Source organism: Priapulus caudatus, unplaced genomic scaffold, assembly GCF_000485595.1.
Source record: "Priapulus caudatus unplaced genomic scaffold, Priapulus_caudatus-5.0.1 Scaffold66, whole genome shotgun sequence".
Lineage (NCBI taxonomy): Eukaryota > Metazoa > Priapulida > Priapulimorpha > Priapulimorphida > Priapulidae > Priapulus > Priapulus caudatus.
This window is the reverse complement of record NW_014577127.1, coordinates 296,165-313,009: the sequence shown is the minus strand read 5'-3', so window position 1 is coordinate 313,009 and position 16,845 is coordinate 296,165. Positions and strand designations below refer to the sequence as shown.

The 16,845-nt window shown below is 47.8% G+C and overlaps 2 protein-coding genes across 4 annotated transcripts in view; one reads left to right on the top strand and one right to left on the bottom strand.

Moving 5' to 3' along the window:
- The window catches only part of LOC106821262 (protein numb-like), a 33,567-nt gene extending 30,186 nt beyond the window's left edge, over window positions 1–3,381 (bottom strand). Inside the window, exon 1 of one of the 3 annotated variants that reach the window (XM_014825995.1) lies at window positions 3,303–3,381. The gene's annotated coding sequence lies outside the window, so the exon portion shown is untranslated. Of the gene's footprint in view, window positions 1–3,186; window positions 3,263–3,302 lie in introns of those variants that run through there. The other 2 variants (XM_014825994.1, XM_014825996.1) reach the window with 2 other exon arrangements.
- LOC106821253 lies at window positions 3,091–13,073 on the top strand. The gene is made up of 2 exons (XM_014825976.1): window positions 3,091–3,148; window positions 6,076–13,073. The coding sequence occupies exon 2, from the start codon at window positions 6,312–6,314 to the stop codon at window positions 13,071–13,073; it is 6,762 nt and encodes a 2,253-aa protein (XP_014681462.1). The 5' UTR covers window positions 3,091–3,148; window positions 6,076–6,311.
- Window positions 13,074–16,845: the final 3,772 nt, after the last annotated feature.

Genomic DNA, 16,845 nt, shown 5'->3' with positions numbered 1-16,845 from the left:
GTGACCGTACGTCGAGCCGTTTAGATTTGTGCCCAACTGTTGACGGACGGACGCTCGCACGGACGGATGGACGGACAGACGGACGGACGATCATGCGATTCTACAAGCTGCATCTGACTATGTCAGATGAGCTAACCAGGGTTACTGCAACATGCAGGTTTTGCCACAGAATTCGCTCGCGAATAAGATGCCAGAATTATGCACTGTAAGCAGCTGATTCATACACCTAACAACCATCCTGTAATTAGAACTTTGAGCATTGTCCTACTTGCCCGAGTGATGTGACTGCTAACGATATTTCGTTCAGGCTGAGTGAGTTTTGCGCAATACTGGGCCAAAACTGTCAAGTCCATTCCCAGCTAAAGTTCCGGTTCTGGCCAGAACTTAAAAAGTTGGATCTGGTGCACCCCTAATTAGAGTATTAACCAGAATGAATTAATGAATTGTAACTCAACAAAATAGTATGTATCGCAATGCACATATAATGCAAATGCATAAATAAAATAAAATTAGGAGAGAGAGAGAGAGAGAGAGAGAAGAGAGAAAGAGAACGAAAGAAAGAAAAAAGGATGAAGGAGATGGATAGGGAGAATATGAAAGATCAAGACTACATATGCCTTACTTCCTGTGTTAAATTTGTCATACTGTATTAATTATTTATTTAAACTTTCTTTGATTAGCCATTACACCAATTCGAATATTCATTGGGATCAACAAGGTACTGGTACCTAGTCATATATAAAGGTAAAGTGTATATCAAAATGTTATTTGTCCCAAGCGTCCTCAACACTGAAGATGCGCTGTGATTAATCAAATTAAGTAGGAATCAATATTTTTGAGTATTTTTGCCAGAGGATTATTAAGGAGTGTCGTAACCCTACCAGAGTGCAATTATAACGTCTTCTTCATCTTAGTTTAAGCAGCAAACTTCACTTCTGACGGCTTTAAGAACTGCCTATACAAATATGCCTATATGACAGTACACAGCCTGACACCCATCCATTACTGCATTAGAAAATTTTCTGTGACTATAAAAAACTGTTGAACAAATATGTACAAAATATACAATACTAGTAGTAGTAGTACATCTCAAAGAAAATAATTATATATTGTATTTTATTTGTTTTGTGCAGCATCCCAGCAATGATATTAGAATTTAAACATCAGTTTGCTGCATACACCGTAAACTTTATGAGATGAACAAAATAACATAGAGAACACTTAATTACTTATAACTTGGCAAGTAAGCAGTGTCCTAGCAGCACCAGCAGTGCATACCGGTAGTCGCCATGAGCAAGCCAGATCATGGCAGATGTTTGATTACCGAGGCTATAAATGCATGTAGGGTGATCTTAACGTAGACACGAGCTAGTCATTGCAGTAGTAGTAGTAGTAGTAGTACTAGTAATAGTAGTAGTAGTAGTTGTAGTAGTACTAGTAGTAGTAGTAGTAGTACTAGTAGTAATCGTACTAGTGGTAGGCGTTAGTAACGCTCAAGGGGTCGTTGTCGTATCAGGTACTAGATATGTACCCGAGGTACATATATGTATACACAAAGTGTACCAGACTTGCACTACAAAAGTGTACCCTAACTCTAACACTAACCCTAACCCTAAACATACCTCATATAAAAATATAAACATAATACTAAACAACCTAAAACTACCTCCTAATTATATAAAAATATAAACATAATACTAAACAACCTAAAACTACCTCGGGTACATATCTGTAGTACTAGCCCGACCAGGCTGTGCGACGAATTGTCTATACAGCCTGACACCCTTCCATACAAAAAACCTATCACCTCTGCAGATCTAGATGAATAACTCTGTATGTCTCAAATAAAACTATTCTATTACCACCTTTGACTTGCCTTGTTTGAAATATGAACGTTAACTCACAGTTGTCCTGCTTCTAAACTAGAATGTATCTATTAATTCATGGTATAATCTCTAATTCTCACAGCATATCAACTTTCCAATCAGCTTTACCCGCCATGTTTAGCGAGGCACGGAAAACCCGAAACGGAAAAGACTCGCTAGAAAATACTACAGAAATAGTACAATAGCTGCACAATGGCTCTCACGGCAATTACACACCAAAGCAAGTGAAACGATGTTCACAAATGTCTGGGCCATTTGTAAAAACCTTAGATGACATGTTCTTGGATGTAGGGGTGGTTTACATGAGGACCGCAGATCGTTTAATTTCCTTTGTTCGATCCATTGCGGATTTTAGACACAGTCGGAATGATAGCAAACATGGTGGCAAATTCATAAATTTGGTTGCATTCGTCTCAAAAAGTTGCTGTAACCCCGTAAGTACCCAGCGCATTGTAGCGCACTGATGGTTACAAGAAGGTGGATGTATACTGATTCATTTGGTATATCACATGTGAAGTGTTCTTAGGCGATACTTGGCAAATAAGACAACTACGTGTTTAGCTGCAGCCAATGTTTGAAACGGTATTCTCCAAACTTGGAATCTGCACAATCTCGAGATTGTGCAGCGATTGTGCTGCCCAAACTGCGGATTCCCTAGTTTGGCTGACCAATCTCGAGATTGGGCAAACTGAAAACAGTTGGTGATTCAACAACCGCTCATAGCGAGTGTGGTGTGCGTGGTGCAAACTAGGAAGAGATTTATCTCATATTAAATCTTATCCAATTATTTATTATAATCATTTAATATTTATACAAAGGTGCCAAACACATTGAGGAAAGAAGGTACCCGATATACGACCTTATAGTTATGATATAACATTTGAAATCCTAATAATCATATGTTTGTGCAAGCTCTGTTTACCTCTGTTTGCCCAATCTCAAGATTGGTTGCCCAAACTGCGGATGCGCTGAAATTCCAAGTTTGTGCAAGATTCCAAGTTTGGGCACAACAGCAATACCGTTTCTTGGAGCTACTCAGCCTACTGTACTATAGTACCTGATACGATAACGACCCCATCTGCGTCAGTAACCGCTATCGGCATACTATCGCCGTAACACTAGGCCTAGGTAACACTGACAGTTTTGTAGCTCCAAGAAACGGTATTGCTAGGGTTAGAATACCTTTGTGTATTGACGTTAGTCACACAGCCTGGTCGGGTTAAGTTTTGATGATAAAAACTTGTGAAGCACCCAGGTCGGAGGTAGCTTATGTTAACTATACACGGTCACTTTTACTCACCAAGCAGCAGTACTGTGCTAGTTTCCGCAATTCATGTAATAACGTTCAAAACTCCTCATGTTAGAAATAAATGAGTAATTTTCGTAGCAAAATATTTACATCTAAATAAGACGTACCTTACTACAACACTCTCACTGTCTCAGTAAACACTAACAGGAATCAGGAATCCATCAAAGAATGACACGTGTCGCCATCTCTCTCGCTGTGTCAATCAATGAGCATCTCGAAGATGCTCAGTTGTTATTATGCTTTGAAAATAGTGAAAATCAACAAAAAGCTTTGCAAAATCTCAAATATCTGGAATTTATTCTCCAACACAGGCATGTATTGTAGGCCAATGCTGTTTAATTAAGATTATACGTCTTGATACTTATCTATGTTTTTAAAAGACTGCGCTGACACACTCATTTTGATTAGTAATAGTATGTGCTTGTTGGTCCGTCTTCTGTTCTGATCTTTTATTATCTTCTGGCTGCGTGCGTAAATCTAATAATCAGACTCACCATCTAATCGTATTATTAATTAACATAGACCCTCGAAGTGGTTCAGTAAGATTGACTGCTACACGTGTATTGTACTGGAAATGGCGTTCTTATGTAAATACATGTATGCTAGAAGTGGTCCTACTCCTAGTATTGTTCATACTCATACTCTACTTCTACTTCTACTTCTAGTAAGAAGTAGAAGTAGAAGTACTCATAGTCATACATACTCATATTCATGACTCATAGCCTTAGGGTCTATGTCCCCCAGGTTACTGCCGGAACTAGCTCTAGTACTATAGCTCGCGTTCATTAACTGCCGCAGTTAATGAACGCGGTCTATAGTACTAGAGCTATGCCGGAACGTACCCTGGGTACGGTCCGGTATACCGGAACGTATCCTGGTAACTATCTTATATGGTTAGGGTTAGGGAGTAGGCGTAGGCAACTTCCTAGACTCGTTAGTGGAGTAGGCGAGGTACGGTCCGGCATATTAGATAGTACCAGGGTACGTTCCGGTATACCGGACCATACCCAGGGTACGTTCCGGCAGTACCTTGGGTGACATAGACCCTCTCAGCCCTAGTATTACTATTAGTAGTACTAGTACTAGTACTAGTAGTGCAGTTGTGCACATCCGTCGTCGCCTCACCCGTGATGAGTGGTAATACTAGACTAATTTAGTAATACTATTAGTGAGTATTACTAATAACTAATTACACTAATCTGACTAGTGTAAAAAACATAATTGTAATCATTAATATTTTGCAAAAGTGGGCCGAAAATTGAAGAGAATAGCAATTGTGTTTGAAAAGGTAGAAAATATGTTTACCTACTGTTCATGGCATATATATATATATATATATATGCAAGATGTATGAGCTGATATGTGAATGCAAGGAGGCATGTAATCATCGCTGTTATACATTGTGCTGCCAGATTAAAACCCCTATATGCTGATACACGAGATGGCACTAGTAACTCTCAATGTTAATTTAAGGTTTTAGTCTATTTAGTTATATTAATTTAGTATATTGACCTATATAATATTGCTTACCATAGCTCTAGTTCTTAGCTGGCCTGACTAAGTTCTACATCTGTTTCACGTCATATGAGCCTAAACAGGTTCGAGGATAGAAAATTATGTTTTAGATCTTTGCTTTAACGAATAATTACTATAAAATTGATAAACATTAATTGCATTAACTAATTACTTATTATTCAGATATATTCAAAAAAAGTATTCAAACGTATTCAAGAAACTACACAATTTGCAATTGAATAGCAGCTGTTTGCTAAGTAATTCAGGTTACTTATTTGTAAACGTTCACATGATTTGTAGAGTCTGTGTTGAGTGTATAGTTTGCTAGGTAGTTTGTGTTGAAACTATCACGATACTTATCAGATTGTGAAGGCTGTTTTATGATATGGGTCATAGCATGAGCTATTGGTATCGTCCCACCCCTTGAAGTACTCCTTGGAAAGTTTTACCCTTTTTTAATGGGAAACATGTTGAGATATTTTTTATTTATTTACTAATAAAAAGCTGAAACAAATCATATGCAATTGTTGTATTTGCTAACAGTATCAAATGGCAACCCCTGAAGAGAATATAACAGAGGTTTCTGCTTCGGGTATTTTAGCATTGAAAACATGAGACACTTTATTTGCTAAAATCTCTCTGTATTTATCACATTATGTGCTGTTTAAACTCAGACCAAATTTTTAGTTGACCTATTGATAAAAAACATTAAGTCTAGTTTGTAAGGTGACGTGACCTGAAATTTGACAAGCTGTTATTTTTTTGGCAATAAAGTTATATACACTTCTAAACAAACCAAGGTCTAGAAAATCGGGAATAGTGTAGATTAGCTAGCCATATTGCATGGACGTTCTGGCTTACACTTGTTCAGAGCCCAATATGTATATATCTAATCCGTACTGTTGAAGAATGCTAGAATAACTGACCTTGTGTCATAATAATAATAATAATAATAATGTCAAGTAAAAAAGCCGTTTATCAGATTTATAGACAGACACTACAATATTATGAAGAATTTCAAACCAGTTTATTCGTTTCAAGCAAACATTTTATGAAAGGAAATCATGCGTTTTCAACCCGTAACTTTGTAATTTTAATGTACTGTTTGTTAACATCTGGGAGTTAATGTAGAATAACGATCGTTTGTGTGATGATGGTGATCAAATCCTCGTTATTTTTTGTAATGAATGTTTGGTGGTGCCAGGTGTAATTTTTCTTCTTGCCATTTGCAAAGCAGGCGACATATATGAGTAAAACCAGGACTGTTTCATTATACTGCAATAATTTGTATAATTAATATTGGGTTCTGAGATGCAGTATATCAGTTTATTATATTAATTTATGCCATTTTCCTTTCTTTTGCAGAATTGAAGAGAATCAATATATAATTCACCGATGCTGGTTATCCGAAAAGTTGCATCTGCAGAGACGATGAGTCTCCGTATTTGTTGTGGACACATGTATCATTGACACATGACACATCAGAGAACAGGGTGAAAAATTATAAACGACGACGATGTGTGAACGATTTTTATCCCCGTCGACAATTTGAGCTGATTTTAGTCGGTGCCGTGTCTAGCTTATTCCATCATCAGTCAGGGATGTCTGAAACCATTGACGTGAAGCCTGTAGTGGGAGACACTTGTGTCCTGAACCCAGCCGGTGTCGATGTAAAGCCACAGATGATGGCAGTCGTGAAGGAGGAGGTGATCGAGCAGGTGAACCATGTCGAACAGGAAGGTCTGAGTGCTCTACATCTGTTGAGCGATGCAGCAGATGCTGTGTCCAAATCGGAGATCACAGCAACGATACTACAGTCTGATATCCCTGATGGTGGAACGTGCAGTACAACCCAGCCTAATGGCACAGCAGGAAAGGCAAAGAAGCCTGCGAAGGTTCGAGTTAGGAAGTCGGTCGGTAAGAAAAAGACTGAAAGTTCGATTAGTAGTACCACCACAAAAAAGACTAGTGGTAAGAAAAGGGTAGCGAAAGTGAAATCCCAAGATGCTAGTACTTCCAAGCAAGTCTGTGTAGCAAAGGAAGACAACAGAAAGAAGAGTTCTAGTGACAGCTCTGGGAAAAAGATTAAGAAGTCGAGCAATCGCAACAACTTGAGCAAAGCTTGCGTGCCAGCGAAGGCCAAGGAGGTGAAACAATCGACTGCTAAAAAGCAGGAGTCCGGTAAGGTGACGAAGAAGAAGGCAAAGACGAAAGCGCCCAAGGCGACCACCTCGCCGCCGAGCGACCCGCTGGTGCTGCCACCACGCCGCGGTAGCGTCGACTCGTGCGACTCGAGTGTTAAGGATGCGGCGGCGGCCGTCGGCGCGGCGACCAACGAGCGTCGGCGCGAGCGTCTCGTCTGCGGCGAGTGCAACAAGCAGCTGAGCACGCCCGTGACGCTGCGGCGGCACTTCGCCGCAATGCACCACTCTACGCCGTTCTTCCGCTGCCGCGTGTGCCGCGCGAGCTTCTTCCAGCGGCGCGACTTCCGCAAGCACGAGGCCGGGCACCAGCGCTGCGGCGTGTGTGCGCACCGCGTCGCCGACCGCGTCGCGCTCTTCGCGCACATGTCGTCGCACGCCGAGCAGCTGCCGTTCATGTGCGCGTACTGCGCGGCTTGCTTCCGGCTTGCCGCGCAGCTGCGCGCGCACGTCGCTGCGCTGCACCGGCTGCAGCCGAGCTTGCACGTGTGCGGCAAGTGCGACGCCGCGCACGAGTCGGGCGCCGCGCTCGAGCGGCACGTCGCCGCCGCGCACCCGCCGAGCCGCGTCGCGCTAGAGGGCGCCACGTACGGCGCCAACATGGCGCGCGTTGTCGGCCTCGACACGATCGAGCACCTGCCGTACAAGTGCGGCAAGTGCAGCCGCGGTTTCCTGCGCGGCGACACGCTGCGCGGACACATCGCCGGCTTCCACCGCATCACGTGCCCGTCCGAGCGGCGGCTGCACTTCGTCACGATGAGCTACCGCAAGCGTCGCCTCCAGAGGGCAGGCGGCGCGCCGTCGTCCGGAGACCCGGACGCTCGCGGGAAGGGCAAGCGAAAGTTGGCGGAGATGGATCCGGAAACGGGCCAGCGGAAGCGCGGCCGCAAAAAGAAGGTGAAACTGGATGGCGGCACCGAGGACGGTCGAGTTGCCGCCGCGAAAGAGGTGAGTGCGAAGTCTCAGCATCGACGGACGTCGCACGCCGCGCGCACGACGCCGCGCTCTGGTCGCAGCAGCGGCGGCGCCTCCTACAGGTGCAGGAAGTGCGGGCGCACGTTCGTTGCGCGGCGGCGGCTCTACGTGCATGTGCTCGGCCACCGCGAGCAGCGTCGCCGCGCGAGCCACTGTGGCGTGTGCCGGCGCGCGTTCCGCCGCGCGCTCCACCTGCACCGGCACTTCCAGCTGCACGCCGACGCGCAGCCGTACAAGTGCGAGGCGTGCACGGCCGTGCTCACCGACATCTGGCAGCTGACGGACCACATGGCCGCTGCTCACTTTCCCGCGTCGGCGGCGAGCGCGCAGACGCACGCGTGCGCGACGTGCGCAAAGCGCTTCTTCAACCGGCACAGCCTGCAGCGGCACGCGCTCAACCACAAGGCCGGCCGCAACTACGAGTGCGACGTCTGCCGCATGTCGTTCAGCACGGCGCGCGCGCGCCACGTGCACGGCTTTGTCCACGAGCCGAAGCACATCTGCGGACAGTGCGGCGAGGGCTTCGGCTACCTGTCGATCCTGCGCTGGCACGCGGCGTTGCGGCACGAGTGCAGCACGGTGTGCCGCGACTGCGGCGCCGCGTTCAGCAGCCTCGCGCAGTTCCGGCGGCACCGGTACGCGGCGCACGTGCGCACTCGGCAGCACGAGTGCGCGGCCTGCCGCACGTGCTGCTACTCGCGGTCGGCGCTGGCGATCCACCGAGCGACGACGTGCGCCGCGACGGCGAAAAACTGCGAGAACTGCGGTCGCGCGTGTCGCAGCGTTGCGCTGTTCGCCGTCCACTCGCGGTGGTGCCGCCGCCGCCCCCTCGAGGCGACGCCCACGGGAAGCGCGAAGCCACAGGAGGCGAGCGGCTGTCAGATTGCGGACCTTGCTAGCAGCGCTTTCGCTGCAAAGGACGAACACACTGAGATGGTGATCGTTGCGGGCACCGATCCAGAAACTTCTCGAAACGAGCAGAAGCCGCCGCCCGGCAGGAACCGCTGGCCAATCACGCAGGTGTCGCGCTCGATACAGAAGGAGAGCGGACTGGTCGTCTACAAGCAGTTCGTGTGCAAACTGTGCGCGAACAAGTATAGCTCGCAGTCGGGTGCGGTGCGCCACATAAAGAACATTCACGGCGACGCCGTCCAGCATCTCATCGACAGTCGACCCGCTCGGGATCCTGCCCGGAAGGTGGAGCCACCTGCCGACAAGAGCGCGCAAGAGGGACCAAAGCCATGTATTGCGCCGGCAGGGAAGGAGAGGAAGCCAGCAGAGGGGGAGAGGAAGCCAGCAGAGGGGGAGAGGAAGCCGGCAGAGGAGGAAAGGAAGCCGGCGGCGGCGGAAAGCGAGAGGCAGCCGTTCGTTTGCGCGCTGTGTGGCAAGGATTTTGTCACCGACGCTGATCGGGAATCTCACTGCCGAGTCGCGCACAAGACGAAGTTGACGAGCCACGGCGGAGTCGACGGCGCGGCGGTCGAAGGTCACTCGAGCGCGACGAAGCTGTCGTCGGCAGGTCATCCGCTGAAAATCCCTCCGAAGGTCGTCGGCAGTCACTACGAGTGCAGGCCGTGCAACGAGCGCTTCTTCAGCGTCACAGAGCTGCGTGACCACTTGAAGACGGCCCGGCCCCATCAGCACGAGGATGCCGCCAAGTGCCGCGTGTGCGGCAAGAAGTTTCTCTCGCCGAGCATACGCAACCACCACATCTCGGTGTCAAGCTGCTGGCGCACCACTACTGTCGTCGAGTCAGTAGCGAGTAAGGTAGAAGCCGGTGCTGCAGCAGTCAGCCCGTCGTCCACGAGTAAGGCAGCGACGAGGAAGGCAGAGCCCGCCGCAGCAACGGTCGTTTCGTCGCCAAATAAATCGGTTGTGAGTAGGTTGGAGCCTGGCGTGGCAACGAAAGTTCCGTCTGCAATCAAATCGCTCTCGAGTAAAGTGGAGTCGGGCTCAACAATGAACGTTACACCTGCAAGTAAATCTGTGGCGAGTAAAGTGGAGCCGTACACTGCGTTGAGAGTAGCATCGATGAGTAAATCGGTTGCGAGTAAAGTGGAGCCTGACACAGCGTCAAAAGTTCCGGCAACAAGTAAATCGCTGGCGAGTAAAGTCGAGCCTCACACAACGTTGGAAGTTCCATCCACAAATATACCGGTGGTGATCAAAGTGGAGCATCACACAGCGCTAGTTGCATCCACAGATAAAGCGGTGGCAATTAATGTGGATCCTATCAGAGCCATGAAGGTCCCATCCACAAATAAATTGGTGGCGCGAAGGCGTGCCTGTGCATTGCCAGCTGAGGTTCAGAAAGTAGAGAATCACGTCAACTCCAACGTTAACGATGCACCACCAGACAGTGATGCCCGTGTATTGCGAAGAGCACGTGTGAAAGTAAAGTCGCCGCCGGCGCCACACGGTAAACGAACTCGTGCTTCTGTTCAGGCACAGAAGCAACACAAACTCTGTGCTGAGGGAGATGACAGTAGCGCGGGCACGGCAGATCATTATCTGCTCGGTGGATCGAAGCAGCGAAACTCGAGTGCTAATCTGCACGGAGAACAGTCTAATTTTACTCACGATAACTCTCTGAAGAGTAAACCGGTCCAGGAGTATCCTAGCGGCAATGACTGCAAGCAAGATGCCAGTGCTCGTGATACATCTGATGAGCAGAAACAGAACAGCACTAGCAAACATCCGTGTGAAAGTCAGTGCAATAATTCGCAACCAGCCACTGTACGACAGAGGCGTGGACGGTCGAGGAAGTTGAATCAGAAAAGCGATTTTCCGCCAAAAAAGAACTTTCCGTCAAGGAGAAAGCCAGCCACAACTAGTCGAAAGGTAGTAATCGTGCCAGATGCAGAGGTTTGTGACGATAATGCGGGTTTCCATGGCAATGACAGTGTCGTGTCTCTGGTTGTGAATTCCTTGGTCAACCAAGTATTGCTTGAACTGGGAGAGCTAGAGGAGAAAGCTGCAGTTGTGCAGAAGTTGGATGAGGATTACCAAGGAAGAGAATGCGATTCTGTCCAGGCAGCTGCTTCATCGGCCGAGCCAAGTCAACTCAGGAAGTCGAGGCGTGTGGTTAGGAAACCATATGACGAAGCTTTTGTGTACAGCAGTGAGGTGAAACAATTTTGGACATTAGACGGTAAGCCAACCGATACTAAGAAGCCAAGCACCGACTCGGGCGGCTTTCAGTTCACAGTGGACTCCTCCATGAAGCATATTGCAGGCAAATGTTCGGAGGAAGTCGTTGTGCAGGCGGCATCTGGCGTGAAAAGCGTGCCTGGGAGAAAACGGGGCAGACGAAAGAAATGTAGCGATAGCAACACTAGCTGTGATTTACAATCAGCACCAGTCGAGACTGATCTGAATCAGGATCTTGAGAGTGCAAAGAGCGGTAGGAAGCCAAGGCGTAGACGTACCGACAACAAGCCTGCCTATACCAAGAAGCTGCGTTCAAGATCTACAGGCAGTGCCGCGAACGAGAAAAAATGCCCGGGTGAAAAGCGTAAACGACAGCGCGCGTCAAAACCTTTTGCTTCTCGACAGCAACTATTGGCAGACAGAAAACGAAAATTACGATCTGACAAAAAATCCGACGTGGGCAACAAGACTGCTAGTGAGGAAAGACCCAAGGTGCAGCCAAAAACAGAGACAAATGTGTCCAGTAAGGGCAGTGCTAAAGCACCACGAAAACGCAGAGGTAGAGGCAATACCAGCGATGAAGCATCTACTTGCGGGGAAGCAGAGTTCGTTACGAAGTCGAGGAGAGCTCACGCATCGAAACCAGAAGGAGGTGCTGCAGCGATGACTCGTGACGGGAAGTCCAGAACACAGGCTGGCAAGATGACACGTAAATCTGTCGATGAATTGATCACGAAGGATGTAGTGACTTCTAAGCGAGTGAGACGAGAAATCAAAAAACCAAAGTTGAGTAAAGACTTTGTTTATGACGACAGCTTCGTTGCCCTTTCCTCCTCCGATATGCAACAGAATTCCTCTGCAGCTGAAACCCCTACCTCGCAAGCAAGCGACTCCGTTGAGCGCATAACCATAACTGCAATAGTCCATGCTGCGCAGGGACCGACAGACATGAGTCCACCTGCGTCTAGGTCAGGCCGCATGATAAGGCCAAAGCGTTGGGATAACGACGACTTTGTGTCCGATAAAACCATGAGTCAACACATGCTTGCTATCATAAGTGGCGAGGCGACAAAATCGAACTCGGCTCATCTTGTATCCGGCGATGAGAGCCCTTCAGCAATAGACGATGCAAAGCAGAATAAACTGAGCCCTCTGAAATTGAAATTGACGCTCAAAACAGATGGCTCGTCTAAAATTCCAATGTACCAGGTGGAGGGTAGGCATGATGAGCTTATGGGAGAGGAACTCGCTCCTCTCACGCCCGACTTGGACAACGAAGGAGAACTAATCATAGACATTGACGCGTGGGGCCAGGAACTCGATAAACTCGAGAGAGAGGAGGCGCGGTTGGTCGCGTTCAGGAAAGACGATCAGAGAGACGCGTTTTCGTCAGACGACAGGCAGAGCGAGGCGACCAGCAGCGACAAGCCCGCGTACGTGTCGCTGGAGCACGACTACGCGGGCCCGCGGCGCAGCGCGGGCGACGCCGACGCGGCGTCCACGCGGCGACCACCAGAGGGCGCCCTGGCCGCAGACGGCGGCGGCGCGGCGGCACGCTTCCGCTGCAGCCGCTGCTTCCGCAAGTTCACCGACCACCGGCGCTACCGCAAGCACGCTAAGCTGCACTTCCGGCGGCCGAACCTCGAGTGTGACCTGTGCGCGGCCGAGTTCCTGTCGCGGCGCGAGCTGAAGGCGCACCGGCGCACGCACAAGGAGCCCGCGTGGCGCTGCCACGAGTGCACGCGCGTGTTTGCGTCGCTGCGCAAGCTGAAGCGCCACCTGCGCGAGGACGTGCACGCGAAGAGTCGGCGCGTTGCCCTGGAGACGGCGAGCGACGACGAGCGCGCCGCGCCGCTGTCGTTCCCGTCGACGGCCGACCAGGCGGTCGCGACGATCGTTCCCGGCGGCGACAAGGCGAACATCTGCACGATCTGTGGTGCGGCATACGTGACCCTGAAGGCTCTGCAGGGACACATGGACTCGCATGCCGACCAGGCAATTGCCAGCATTCTGCCTGATGGCATGGCGACCAGCTAGTCAGATAGCCCAGCGTCGCAAACAATAATGCACTTTGTACATATTTGTATGTAGAGTAAGTAGACTTGGTGGGTTTGAAAATAATCAGGAACCTGGTATACCACATTGGAATCTCACCTCAAAATGCAGCTCACAATTTATATGAATTCTGCAGTACCTCCAAGGTTACTGCACATATATTGATGTAAAAGTATATAAATCAGCAAACATGACATTTGTCAGAAGAAATAATAATCATGCTCTTTACAAATTTCGCCCCTTCATGTTATCTTAGACAAAGTGTAAAGTTGGTGGTTAATTAACGTGTTGGGACAAAGAGCAGTGTCGCGTTATTATAACGTAGTGTAGACTGAGTAGGTGTTTATTTTATATACTGCATATAAATCATACGTATCTGAACGATGTCTCATCATGCCTTTTGATAGTTTATTATTAGTTTTTTTGAAAGATTACTTTTATGCATAAAAGGCATGTGTGCAGTTACCTGTGAACGTACCTATATTTAGCAGTAGTTTGCAAAAGAAATATCGGTGTACATGTAGCCTTTGTGTATTTGTGTAAGCATTCGTGTTTATATGCATAAATGGTATAAGAAGCTTGGGCAAAAGGATGGGGAAACTACAAACATGAATCATTTATTATGTAATGTTACGGAACTTTACACAAAGTCTTTTATTAATGATATATACTGACAGGCAATTAATGTATCTCTGGCACAAACGACTGTGTAAAAAAGGCTTTTTACGTTAATTGTAGTATGCTATACAAACAGACGCATTAGGTTAATTATGAAATCTGGATTAAGCACCAAAATTCAGTCAAATTGTTTTATGTTAAAAGATAAGGATATTGTACATCTTTAGTGTGTGAACGTAGGAGAAATACAGATGGTGGGAGATCTGGAACCCCGTGTGTGGTGTAGTTAGCATCGTGAGATGTGAGTGAGATGGTTATTTCATAAGTTCCCTCAATATTGTAAACTAATTAAAAGCTTGCGTTATAGGTGTGTGTGCATGCATACGTGTTTTAAAAGTGACGCGTCGTACGTGTAAACAGGATGTGGCTAGATAAGAAGACAGGACATGCAGTCGTAGCATATTTGTCTGTAATATTTTAAAAAATGGTAGAAATGCGTGCGAATCGATTATCTGCGTATGGTGTCATACAATGATTCTATATGAACACTGTCAACAATACATCCAGCAGGTGAATTACTTTCGTATACCTTTGTAGTACACCTAGAAATCTGCAAACCCAGACATGTTTGATAAGTATTTAATCGTAACTGGCTAATGTTTTTACCTTCCTTCACCATGTATTGGACCTCGTATTGTTTATTTGAAGCGAGTAATTGTGCATTCTATGTTATTTTAGTGTGTTATTGTAAACCTGTTCATTTATGTTTTACGCTTTACAGTTGTAGCGGCAGTGTAGCAAGGGGTGAGGGTTTTAAGGGGCTACAGCCTCGCTACTCCGTCTGGGAAGCTAAGTTTGCCCAACGGGGAATATAGTGAAAAATTGAGGTCGAGGTGCTGAGTAGTGCTGCGCTACTCACAGTCACTTATGAATACAATCCGCAGCATGAATAGCTGGTTTATCTGTACATACGATATCGATTGATTAAATTACAATATATCAGTAGTTATAGATATAGCAATTATTTTCTGATAAAAACCTAAAGATGCCCTTTTGAGTTTCGGTATTTTGAAACAAAATTCAAACGTCCCAGTTTAAAAAGCCTTTGGCCCCCTAATCGCAATGTGAGTAGCTCTCCCGGTCGGGGACCTTAGCCCCACATCGTCCGGTACCTTTAGCACGTATCGCTTATTTAGTTAGCACGTATCGCACTCCGATCATCGGAGACCTAATTAGTCCATGTGTCGGCCAATCCTTGATGCCACCCCTTCGCTTATAGAGGTTTTCCTTGTACGTGTGCGTGTATGCCACATGTAACGAGTTATGGTCTTATTACTGTTTGTTACGCAAAATTATAGGTTTTTACAATTCGTCATTCAAATTTAATGCAGTTGTCGTTAGTTTCAATTTAGACGGTGTTAGTTGACAATCTACGTGTAAACTATTTTCTTTACCTTCGAAATCGTTCCTCGCATTCTTGAAGGCTGCAGACGTTTAGCCTAGTGTTTTACGCTCTGAATTAAGTTAAGTCGTTGTCAGTTCATGGAATTTTGTGAATAATTACAGAAAATATTATTTTTCAAATGAAACTCGCTTATAGGATTCGTTTTATGTGTGTTATGTTTATTCCTCTTTTTCGTAGTGCGTAACGATAACTATCCGCTAGGCTAGACGCTACGACAGTGGTCGAAGCGATAGAGATAGGGAGAGAAGAGAGAGGGACATAATGTATCATTATAAGCTCTTGATAGTGTGTGTGTGTGTGTGTGTGTGCGTGCGTGGCGTGCGTGCGGCGTGCGGCGTGCGTGCGTGTTGTTGTGTGTGAGTGTGTGTGTGTGTGTGTGTGTGTGTGTGTGTGTGTGTGTGCGTGCGCTGGCGTGGCGGTGCGTGGCGTGGTGTTGTGTGTGAAGTGTGTGTGTGTGTGCTGTGTGTGGGGTGTGCTGTGTGTGTGTGCGGGCCGTGCGTGCGCGTGCGTGGCGTGGCGTCGCGTGCCGTGCGTGTCTGTGTGATGTGTGTGTGTGTGTGTGTGTGTGTGTGTGTGTGTGTGTGTGTGCGTGCGTGCGTGCGTGCGTGCGTGTGTGTGTTTGAGTGTGCGCGTGTGGTGATGGGGGCGTTCGTCAGTGTGCCTGAGAGAGAAAGAGAGATAGACAAACAGAGAAAGAGAGGATAAAAGATACAAATGATATTTAGTTTATGATCCGTAGTATACAACAAATGCAGTAAACTAATGCAAATTTAGTGGAAAATGGAAAATGGCTGCTTTCGCAACTTTTCCTCCTGCTTGCACTATAGTTTGAGTGAAAGACAGCAAGATATAGACAAAGTTGAGGAAAAGATCGAGAGAAAGAACATAAGGGCGAGCCTAAGAGGGAAGGACAAAGGCGAGCAAGTGAGAGAGGAGGATGGGAAAGCGCAAGAGAGAGTGCGTGCGCGCGCGAGAGAGAGAGAGTACGTGCACGCGAGAGAGAGAGAGAGAGTGCGCGCACGCGAGAGAGAGAGAGAGTACGTGCACGCGAGAGAGAGAGAGAGAGAGAGAGAGAGAGAGAGAGAGTGCGCGCACGCGAGAGAGAGAGAGAGTGCGCGCACGCGCGCGCGAGAGAGAGAGTGCGCGCGTACGCAAGAGAGAAAACGAGAAATTAAGAGAGAGCGCGCATGCACACTCGAGAGACAGAGGGTGTGCGCACGCGAGAGAGAGACGGTGCGCGTACACGCGAGAGAGAGAGGGACGGTGTGCTTGTACGCGCGAGAGAGAGACGGTGCGCGTGCATGCACGCGAGAGAGAGAAAGTGCGCGCACGCGAGAGAGAGAGAGTGCGCGCGCACGCAAGAGAAAGAGTGCGCGCGCACGCAAGAGAGAGAGTGCGCGCGCACGCAAGAGAAAGAGTGCGCGCGCACGCGAGAGAGAGAGACGGTGCGCGTGCACGAGAGAGAGAGAGAAAGAGAGAGAGAGAGACGGTGCGCGTGCACGAGAGAGAGAGAGAAAGAGAGAGAGAGAGAGAGAGAGAGAGAGAGAGAGAGAAAGAGAGAGAGAGAGAGAGAGAGACGATGCGCGTGCACGCGAGTGAGAGACGATGCGCGTGCACGCGAGTGAGAGTGCGCGAATGCGCGCGAAAGGAAGTGCGCGCGCACGCAAGAGA